Consider the following 12,064-nt stretch of genomic DNA (forward strand, 5'->3'; position numbering starts at 1 on the left):
CAGGGCTCACATTTTCCAAAGTCATCAGTATAATTTTAAACGTGTGTTATAAATTAGGAAATGATCTTCACCCACAAAAGACAAGAATGGATACATCTGGGCCCAGTAATCAGATCTTTGACCTTTATTATCAGAAACATATACAATGTGTTTTCTGCATAGTGTGAATAGATGTGGGTGGAAGTGCATATATCATCCTTTCCACATTGCAGTGCTTTGAATATTAAGTTCTCATGAGTAATGTGAGGTCAGATATGAATGATATTGGCACTAATCACGTATCACAAACAAAAGCCACACAAGGCATTACAAAACTTTTTTCTTTAAAAGCTAGATCTACTTTTAGATCAAGGCTGTATGATACAGTAAATTCAACTCACTGAGAAATGAGTCGAATTTACAAGTATCGCGAGTAGTGCAACTATAATCATGATGCTGTTGTGTTTTTCACTTTATAGGTCTGGAAAAATGAAGGGAAAAAAATATAATTTAGGAGCATATATTTACTATTTGATTACTGTGAAACTATTTACTATTTAAACTTTATCACTGAACTTGATTCTATCATCTACTCAAATACTTTATGTGGGAACTGAGTAAACTCAACTAAACTTAGACATATCCAAATAACTTAATTGAAAATAACTTAATTGAATCAACTTTAGACACTATTCAATATATTAAACTTTTTTTAACAGCTCAATGATACTGTTTACATCCATAACATTCCCACAATTCTTGCTTTTTTATTAAAGCAACTATGCATGTTAGCAGGAGCTATTTTAAATACCAACATAATAAAATATTAAATATTAACAAGTCTCTCCACATTAAAAAAAATTCATAAAATAACAACACTTTATTTCAACATTAACTCTCCCTATCCAGCCCTGTGTAAAGCATGATGGGAAGTAGAAATCCTGTCCCTAGTTTCTAATGCTATGTTTCTAACAATTTAACACAAATAAAAGCATTCATGTAATCTCAACTCGAATGGATAAAGTAACCTGGATGAACAATTAATTTGTTAGATTAATCTATTTTATTTAAGTAAACTTTTTCATCAAGCTACTTGATTGCAACATGTTCTTTCAAAATGAAAACATTAAGTTAAGTCAAGGAGAACCAATTTAACATTAACCAATCATGTTTGAACAAGAAACCTGATACAATGGTGCTAAATCAAAATTAATTGTTTGAATAAAGTGAACAGCATAAACAAAAACAATTTTGGACAGTGTTGCATTGTATTAATGCTCATGATACAGTGAACATTAGTGTAGCTACAGTAATATGCAAAAGCTCAAAAATCATTCCAGGGAGAAAGAATTCAACACATATATTGCAGACTCTGTATTCACTTCATCTTTTTCCAGGGATAGGAAGAATGAGTTTGTGATGCACATATGACTCAGTGGGTGTTCTGTGTGTGTTGATGAAAAGGAGAGAGACTGTGGGTTTATGGAACTTACTATGCAAATGGCACATTTTCAAATTGTCACACTTTCTAAAAAAATATGCATATATGATGCAGGACCGAAGTCCCAAAATACTGCAACGTTCGTTATAACTGCGTTTTAACATGACATGACTCACAATTATATACATTTTATACAGTTTTATGAAACGTAATGGAAGTAGATTACTTGATATGATAATGGAGATATCAGTGAAGCAGAGGAAATGTACAGATACAACACATAGTCTTAAAAATATTGTGCTACATACATAGGAACTATCAAGAGATTAAATAACATGCCACAAACAAAGACCAATAATTTCTGTATTAAAAGAAAAAGCAGCACATGGATATCGAATGAACTTTCCACAGTTCTATGTGCATAAGCATGAGAGTGTTCATGGGAATAGACTTTGGTATGATGTGGGCAGTGGCTCCTACTGTTGGCAACAAGTGTCACTACACTACATACAGCACTGACACTTACACAAGCTGCTGTTGAACTGCACCGTTAGCAATTGTCTTCGTTCAAAAGTTCCTTATGTAATCAGCATTTGTGTACGATCAGCGTCTTTCAATGAACTCATTAAAAAAAAAAACAAGCACTTGAAATAAATGTGATTCTGGTTTGGTCCTACTCAGGGATTCTGATACTGATATTCTGGAACTAACCTCACAATCATCACACTATCAGTTTTTCATCCCGGCACACTATAAACGCTGAGCTGTACAGAGCATGAGAAGTCTTTGAGAGTGTCAGGGTGTGTAGTGAACCACTAAGGACAGAGTGTGCTGCTCTTTATTCTGGAGGCCCTTGATGTTGCCATGCAATGAGGGCCCATCACAGGGCCTGAGAGCATGAGGATCTTCTTTGCTGCTGTGCTGAGGGTTCTGACCGTGAATAGATGGTTCTCCTTGACACTTCAGAAATGCTAAGAAACACCTGTAGAACTGAAAGGGAAATGAATGAGACAGAGTCATTAGCATGCCTTTCATTTCACTAATATGCACCTTTTGGGGGTAGATAAGGTACAAAGTTGTCCTTTTAAGTGTATACTGCCCCCATGACAAGCTGTTGCACCTCTAAAGCTGAAAGTAAAGTTTTGCTCTGGCTCACGGATAGTGTGCGCAACTGTGCAGTGCATGGAGTGGAGCACAGAATATGAAATATACCCAGGCCTTAAAGGTAGAATTTAATTAGAATTCTATTTTTATATACCTGAATAAATATTAATGCTGACACTTAAATTATGATGATTAATTATGTGATGCATTGTAATGCATTATTAAAGGGATGATTCACCCAAAAAAAGACTATTCTGTCATCATTTACTCACGCTCAAGTTGTTCCAAACCTGTATGAATTTCTTTCTTCTGCTGAACACAAAGGAAGATATTTTGAAGAATGTCGGTAACCAAACAGTTGATGGACCCCATTGACTTCAATAGTATTTATTTTCTCTATACTATGGATTGGAAGTCAATGACGCCCATCAACTGTTTAGTTACCCATATTCTTCTAAATATCTTATTTTCCATCTTCTTCCCAAAGATCATACTGTCCTTACTAATAGTGATATTAAAACACATTTTAAGGCTTAATATTAAGAAATGTGCATTATGCAATAAAGATGTAATCCATATATAGTTTAATTATATTTATATCAGTAAATCTCAAGTGATATGTCAGTAAATATGTTAATGGATTTGTAATACTTAGTATGAAATACATGTATTTTAAATACATTTTGGTATAGGTTTTTTTCACTAGGGAAATGAATCCATGTATGTTATTTGAGTTTTGTATTCAATTATTAAATTCCATAATCAATGCATTACATTTTTCTTTGTCAAATCAAGGGGCGTAAAAGCATAAGTGTGTCTACTGATATTCTTAGACACCCTACTAAAAGCCATCAGAGATGGTATCATTATTGGGAGATACGAGGGTCCGTGGTTCTACCGTTGTAAAAAGCGTAACGGCTAACTTGGATCATGTGTGCCTTGATAACCAATCACATTGCAGCCTTGACGTCATTGAATTTCGTTCAGTCGATCACTGTTTGTGGATACCATAAAAATCAATGAGAAGTGCCGTAAATTGAATCATACCTGTCATGCAATTGTCCATGACTTCTCTTATAAAAAAAATTTTTCGGTGTAAACTCTAAAAATAGATCAATCCAAAACTAATGTTTAAGAGCAAACATGTTGAAGATTAGCCAATGATTTATTAAATGATAAGCTATTTCCTCACAAAAGTGGTTTCTTCAGCAAAGTGAAGCCTCTCCTCCATTGACATCCATTAAAACATCTCTTGTCTCCTTCCCTGCACACCGCAGCGTCGGCCTGCACTTTTTTCGGCTAAGGTTGCAATTCAATTGGCTTTGATGCAATCCCTCTGTGGACTCACCTGGTTGTTGAAAAGCACATAGATTACCGGGTTGACCACAGTGCTGCTCTTGGCCAGGACTGAGGGCACCACACTGGTTACGGGAGTGATCAGTCCCCTCCTGCCAAACGCAGCTAGCAGGGCTATCACCCCATAAGGCATCCAGCACAGCAGATAGCAGGATACCATGGTGACAACCATTAGAAGAATGTGGTTCTCTCTCCTCTGTGCGGTCAGCAGGTTGATTTTAGTTACCTGAGCCAAAAAAAGAAACACTTAAAGTTATAGATGTTGCAATAGTCTTTTCCTCCTTACTGTGACATATATCAGAATGAAATGGCTTGATTTTGTCCATCGGGAATTGATTGGATTGTTGTTGTTTGTTATTGCTGTAATGTCGTGTGAGTGACAGGTTGTCCCGCCCTCACGCCAGTGAACACGTCATCAGAGAGGGAAGGAGAGTTATTTAGATTAAAGATTACGAGGGCATATTGATCAAATAAAATAAAATAAAAAAACGATGTGGACATAAATCATTTATAATACATTAAGAATATGAATTGCTCATTGTGATTTCATTGTGACTTTAACCCTTAAACAGGCAAGAGTAGAAAATGATAAGCAACAAATAATTTCATGTCATTTTTTATAGCATCTGGACTTAAGTAAATCATATCCAAAAGTATTTTTGAAAAATGTTATGTATTTTGGATTTTATGAGTTGTGACTCCCAGATCACATTGCCTGTTTAGGGTATAAAAAAAGGACCAAATCTATAACTGTAACTGCCATTGCATGTTTAAAACAATTATATCCTATACTTCAACTCATATAATGTTGACAAATTATATATCATTGGAAAGCTTACAAACTCAAGATTCAGCCTGTGAAAACCGTTTTGAAATCGGACCTTGCGTTACCATAAAAATGATTAAAAAAAATTTGGTAAAATGGTAAAAAAAATGTTGGATTTAGGTCAGGCTGACTAATTGATCACAGATAACTTGAAGCAAATCATGTGACCAGCATACTCAAGACAGACAGGCTGTATCAGTTTAACCTGTACATTTTATAATTTGTAAAAAAAAAAAAACACCCTCAGAATACAAAGATTGTTACAAAAATGAATACAAAGTTAATCCCTTTTTTATACCCAAAAGTGGCAATGTGACTCAGGTGTAACATATATTTCAAAACGTGCTAAATAACAACATGAACAACATTTTTATAAATTTTCTTTTTCAGCACCTTAAGACAATGTTCATACTTAATGTTAGCAGTGCTAGTATTATTTTTTCAAAAGAAAAGTAAGTTTAATATATATTTACTTATCTCAAAATCTGAATATCCTGCACCACTGGCAGCCATGTTGGATTTAGGTCAGGCTGACTAATTAATCACAAAAATGTTTAAACAAATCATGTGACCAGCATAATCAAGACAGACCAGGCTGTGATTTGATGAAAAAATCATTCTTACGCCCCAAAAAAGACGACAAAAACTGTTACACCCAGATCACGTTGCCAGTTTTAGAGTTAAGGCATGTGTTTCTTGATTAGTGCAAAATCTAATCTCTGATATCTTCTTCTATCTGAAAGTTAAGAAGTTACATTTTGATGCAGAAATAGGCCTTTTTAACCATCTAAATCAAACTAAAAGCTTCTATCTTTCTGCAGAGAACATGGGCTATCCTACAGCAAACAGTTCATGATGTGAATGTGTGTAAGCTGTTCGCGAATCAGAGGAAGACTGGCAGATGGCACCTTCATGCGTTAAGTCTGAGTGTCGTGACTTCTGTCGTCTGGGGTCTGTTAGCCTTCCCTATCCCTTTCCCATCATGAAGTAATCTCTCTGCTGGTCAGGGCACAGAATAGGAACTTCCAATCAGCAGTGGCGGCAAATGAGAGCTGATCAGTGGAGCTGAGCTCCCTTCACCGGCTCATGTCGTCATTCACACCTTTTACATGCTCCATTTGTCCTAAACGAGATGATTGTGATTGTATTGACAGCTCCAGCTTGGCTAAATTGGCTCGAGCTTTTCTCACTTGTGTAATCCCATTGCTTTTGGAAGTGTCCTTCAGCAATTTTGTAGGATCAATATGACATTGACAAAAATATTAATTTGAAGCAACATAAACAAAACGTCTTTTTCACTGCAGTACAATTCTTTCCATTTCCATAATTGAATGACTCTTCTGTCTAGGCATCTTTGTTTCTGCAAACAATTACATACAGAGTCAAAAAAATCTTAATTGTATCTGAATGCATTTTCATTAGATTTCCCATTGAATAGTGTAAGAAAATCAATTCATACCGCATGTCTGGAGTGACTATTTTAGGAATGCAATTACTGTCTCAGACATGTCCTCTGATTTTCAATGTGCTCTCTTCTTGTAATTTCCTCTTTTGAATCCCCTCAGAATTCCATGTTTGTGTTTCTATAAAAAGCCCGAGGGCTGTAGTGACTGGCCCACTCATACGTACAACGGATAAAGATCTCTATTTGTTAGATACACAGTGTGGCGTCTGCTACTGAACAGAGCGAATCCTGGAGGAAATAATTTTTGTTGCATAACAGCTCGTCACCAATAGTAACAGGCTCTGCGTTCTAAAAATACCTACGATGGTGATTGATTCATAGAATTGCCTCGGCGTCTCGGGGCTCTCTGCCTTACTACCTGCTGGAAACGCTCATTACATATTTCTTCACACTGTGATATGTTTACGAAATCCGCCATATGAGTCAGAAAAACCTAAAGACTGCTTCTCCCTGAACACAGTTCTAACCTGATGTCCCAAAGCGCTTGTTCTTATTCTCTAGCTGGACAAAACAATATCAAATGGATAAATAATCAATCCAAGAGCAGGATCTGTCATCTTTTGCTTGTCTGTGTTGAAATGTTAATTGGACACTGACTATGACACATCACTGCGGATTTTTTCTCAGAAGGGAAATTAACACGGTGAGAGGAGATTGTAGTGCATGCTAATTGTCACTAACTGGTGTTATACAAAAGCACTGAGACCTTTCATTGTTTGTATCACTCCGCTCATTCAGGCAGACTGTCAGTTTGTGCATTAGTGATGGGGATTTTACAGTGACTCTTTCTGCAGGTTACATCGATGCGCCAGTAGGTGGCGGCAATTGACGAGCCATTCAATCAATCATTCAATCAATCCGTCTCAAATCATTGATTTGTTCAAGAAAAAGAAACAAGACTAGGTTAAAAAGGAGGACTAGCATACTACTCTTTGGCAGCATCCGAATATGCTACATAGTAGCCTAGGTGAAAATCATGGCAAAAGTATGTTCAAATTCACATTCACCGTAAAACATTTGGTGAAAAGTACCCGGATGACTTAATACTTAAATCAATCAATCAACTTTTATTTATATTGTGCTGTACAACAGGATAACAGGACCTATACTACTTTCAGCAAGATTTTGAAGTCTGCAACCGACATACACTTTACTATCCCAGAAATCATGAACTCAATCATCACTATCATTTTATTATAATGAAAGCCACAGTTTTATGTTCATTTTCCCAGTACTCAGTAGGTTTAATAGATAATAACATAACACCTATTCAGAGGAGAAAGCGTCAAATTGAGTTTCCTCATAAAGCATCTCTCACTCACCCCTTTGATAATGAACAGGATTTTGCCATAGCAGAAGATCATGAGCATCAGGGGTAAAAGCAGACAGAAGATGAACAGGCACATCACGTATGACATGCTGTTGGTTGAGCGCAGGTGCCACTGCACTGAGCATGTAGTCCCAGGTCCTTCAGGTCCATAGCTACTCCAGCCCAGGAACGGTGGGAGAGTCCATACCAGCGAATAGAGCCAGGATCCGGCCACACAAAGCCAGGCCCTGCGGAAGTCAGACACGTCTGCCTTGGTGGAGCGCAGCAGGGCGGCATAACGCTCGTATGACAGTATAGATAGAGACATCAGAGACACAATTCCTGTTTGAGATAATGGAAAAGAAATAGTGCTAACTTGTGCTGTTTTAAATGTTTTTTTTATTGTAAAATATGTTGATATTTGTACTGTGTACACAAGGTGCAGTAACGAGTACAGCAATTTTGAAAACTTGCAGTCACATAAGGGACAAATGACAAAGCAAGTTACTGTAAACATCAGGGACAGTCCCCAGAGAGAAATTTGAGGTTAAATGCAAATGCACAATTGTTATAGAGTTTATGCTCTCAGTGATCTTGCATTCTGTTCCTGGGTCAGTCTAGCAATCAGCAACTCTTGTATAAAAGTAACATTTCAGACTACCAAAATAAACTGCAGCTTTGGGGTAATGTGTTAATGAACCTGCTGTTGTTGTAAACTAAAACTAGAAAAAAATGAAACAAAAATTCATTAACTAAAATAATCAATGCAGAGTAAACAAAAGTGGTTAAAAACGAATTGAAATAACATTAAAATAATAACTTTATTTGAAGTCACCCCAAAAAACACAGCACTCCCTTCATTGCTCCGCCCCTCCCCCCCAAAAAATGCATACACGCAATGTATTTTTCGCAAAGCATTATTTTGCGAAAAATAAAGCGAAGATGACGAACGAACAAAAACATACAGAAAAAATGACCATACAGAACAAGAGTGTACAAGCATGAGTTTGTTGTTAGTCGCCAGCAGCACACACTCAAAACCATGTTCCTCACGTATGGATAGAGTTAGGCAAGTTACTTCCAAAATGTAATACATTGTAAATGAATAAATTATTATTTGAAATGAATTAGTTGCATTACAATATTACTGTCTCTGAATTGTAATGTGTTACACTACTTATGCGTTACTTTTTAGTTACTTTCACCAAAATAACTCCAGAAGTATGACTAGGCATTCTAAAATGCTAAAATGTAGTTTATTGATGCTCATTATGTATCCAGGAGGGCGACTTATGACTTATAAATGATGGGAAGGCTCGTGGTGCAATACAACAAGTAACAATCACTGTCAGAATCACAAAAGTAGACAAACAATCAAAGTCTGGTAAATTATGGTAGAGATACCAAACACAGTAGAGCTAAAGCCCAATGCAACCTATAGCCTAATGACATGGCAAGATGCACAACTTCTTTTTCTTTTCGATTCTATTTTCGATTCTTTTCTTTTAATTCAGGTTCACAGCACAAACCTGGACACAAATCTCTTCACTTCTCAGGGTTCGAGCAGCATAGCAGCCAGAGAGAAACTTAATTTCTGTTGCTTTGTCTTCCCCGCGCTCTCGTCCGCCGCATTCTTTCACTTAGCCGACCCTGCAGCTCTCTCAGTTAGTGTTAGCGTGGCACTGGTGCAGGTGTTTCTTCAAGTTACTCGTGCTATTTCTTGATATAGAGAGTTCCCTCTGTGTTCTTATCTTCCCTCTTCTTATTATTAATACATTATATTACTGCGTTACAGCAAAAAGTAATTTTTACTCTAATATTATTACTTTTGTGATGTGTTACTCCCAATACTGGGTATGGAGCAGAAACAGCGCAACCTCCTTCCTGCTTAGGTCTCTCCAGCGCTGGAAAGCTTGTCTAATTTTAACGCGGGTCCTAGCGCTGCTGACTTCAGCAACCCGGATGAGCCTGTGTTATCTGTTTTCAGCGGTTGTTATCTGGGAATAACATACCGCTGAATGGCGCGATTGACCAATCAGAATCAAGTATTCCACAGAGCTGTGTAATAAATGTAGAATAATGTAATAAAAATGTGGCAGCCACAGACTCGGGATTCTCATTAAGGCACTGATCGTGTTGCATAAGTCGAAGGTATAATGACATTATACCCTTATGTATCAACTCACTTGTGTCATCCTGTAAACAGTGAAGGTTGTTAAGTGACACGAGATTATGGAGCTAGAACAACCTGATGAGAACCTATATTAATTATTTTAATTGTTCAGTTGTCAGAAATATTTGGTATAGCCACAGAGAGAAACTGAGCCTTAATGAATATGGTTAATGTCAACAAAGGAACACATTCATTCAAAATGAATGTGAAAATGATGCAAATTATGTATCAAATGTACTCAGACATTCTCCTTCAATGGGTTTGCAGGTCCACAGGCTCTAAACAAAAGTGCTCAGCGCTCTTACCGTAGTGGGAGTGTGACACAACACTCCCACTACAGTAATTAATGGCCTTAAATGAGCTCTCCATTCAAATGTCAGATCACTGGGGGAAGACTGTGACTTCCGAGACAACTCCTGAATAAGATAAAATGACAGTGATTCTGGCTTGTTCCTATTTTGAGCATATGTGGAACATTTCTGACAGACAGAAAACAGCAACATGTCATTTAACATGAAAATAATATAATCGAGAATTATTGTTTAATTGTGGTTGTTGTCATATTACAAATAGCCTAACCAGTTGATTTGATAGGCTACAGATTGACCTAACAGCATGAAAAATCATATGCTGTAAATTTAAATCATATGAACCTGCTTTTTTGCATATACATCACAGGTCTATATTGTGAATGTTTATATTTAGATAAATCAAATGAAAATTCATGTCCCAGTTACACTTAATGTTGTCACATCTTACTGGTTAAATATTAGGCTACATTTAAAAGTGAAACTAAATACAATTCTATTTTGTATTTTTACATTCACTAGCCTATGCAATTAAAGGGATAGTTCACCCAAAAATAAAAATGCTGCCATCATTTACTCTTCCTCAAGTTGTTCCAAACCTGTATGACTTTCTTTCTTCTGCTGAACACAAAAGAAGATATTTTGAAGAAAGTCGGTAACCAAACGACTGATGGACCCCATTGACTTCCATTGGAAAAAAATTAAAATACTATGGAAGTCAATGGGGACCAGCACCTGTTTAATTACCAACCTTCTTTAAAATGTCTTCTTTTGTGTTCAGCAGAAGAAAGAAAGTCATACAGGTTTGGAACAACTTGAGGAAGAGTAAATGATGACAGCATTTTCATTTTTGGGCGAACTATCCCTTTAATGTTCTATTCGTTAAAAACAAGTATAAATCTCATTCTCATCAAGTTAGTTTTTTAAGTTTTTTTTTACATTTATTCTAAAATAATAACAAAAGGCACAATTTAAACAATATATTTTATTTGTGAACTGATGTTAAGCTGTTTTTTTTTAAATAAACTCGTCAGTTATCAAGCTCGGTAAACACTTATCACAGAAAAAATTACACCATTCATTTCACTAAGCTGATTACCCTCTAAAAAAATCCCTAAAGTCATCATGTTTTCAGTCCATTTCAACTTTGATTTTGACATGACATAAAATCGAAATAGATTTTATGTCATAAAATCGTAAATAGACGTGAAATCTAAGTGGCTGAGTTGTTTACTCAATACTTCCTTCAGAAGAAAAAAAAGTCCTTTCCACATGATCTATTTCCAAACAAAATGATCAATTACACATCTAGCTTAATATAATTGTATGGTGTCGTAATTTGTAATCACTTTCCTATAATTCTCTCTGTCATGTTTAAAAGCCAATAGGCCTAATTCTTAAAATGTAAGATAATCTCTTGAAGACGCTATTAATATGATGTGTTAAAACGTATTCATCAGCAAACCTAGACACCATAGGCTACGCCAGAAATGAATGCACGCGCAACAACACACTACAAAGAAAGTTCGTCAGAGTGTTTTAAGTACCGCACTGCATCACCGCGAACTCTGGGAACCTGTTACACATATAACTTTCCTGTTGAATGAACTTTAGTAAAACTTACCAAAAAGCGAATTTGCGAAAGCGTACCATTTGCAGCCTGATTGTCCCAACAGCCATTTCCCATAGAGACTGGAAACGAAACTGAAGGGAGTCCCAAATAAACAAACCAGTATGTCACTCAGACTTATGTTGAGCAGAATGAGGTTTATAGGTGTCCGCAGTGAGCGAAACCTCGCAAAGATGAGCAGGACAAAGAGGTTGTTCAAGCATCCAAACGCCAGAATGATTCCGAGGCAGACGGCTGTCACCGTGTGGCCAGTCCGGCTCAGGCCAGGTGGGGTGTCGTCGTGGGGCTCTAGGGGGTCTCCTGAACTGACATTTTCACTTTGATTGAGCGCAGAAATATCTTTGTTGCTAATGTTCAAACTCCAGATGTGGACGACCATAGCAGCCTCAATGCTCGGGTAAATGGTGTTGACACTATGACTTTCCTTACAGATGGATTCACTGTTCTCATCTCTCCCCTCACTGACGCGCAGC

At 36.7% G+C, this 12,064-nt stretch overlaps 1 protein-coding gene across 1 annotated transcript; it reads right to left on the reverse strand.

Annotated features, from left to right (window-relative positions):
* Positions 1 to 176: 176 nt before the first annotated feature.
* Positions 177 to 12,027, reverse strand: tmtops3a (teleost multiple tissue opsin 3a). The gene is made up of 4 exons (XM_084430870.1): positions 11,586 to 12,027; positions 7,494 to 7,822; positions 3,873 to 4,106; positions 177 to 2,410 (listed from the first exon to the last, which is right to left on the reverse strand). Exons 1-4 carry the CDS (start codon positions 11,968 to 11,970, stop codon positions 2,216 to 2,218), a joined length of 1,143 nt encoding a protein of 380 aa, XP_084286996.1. The 5' UTR covers positions 11,971 to 12,027; the 3' UTR covers positions 177 to 2,215.
* Positions 12,028 to 12,064: the final 37 nt, after the last annotated feature.

Source organism: Rutilus rutilus (assembly GCF_951802725.1).
Source record: "Rutilus rutilus genome assembly, chromosome: 14".
NCBI lineage: Eukaryota > Metazoa > Chordata > Actinopteri > Cypriniformes > Leuciscidae > Rutilus > Rutilus rutilus.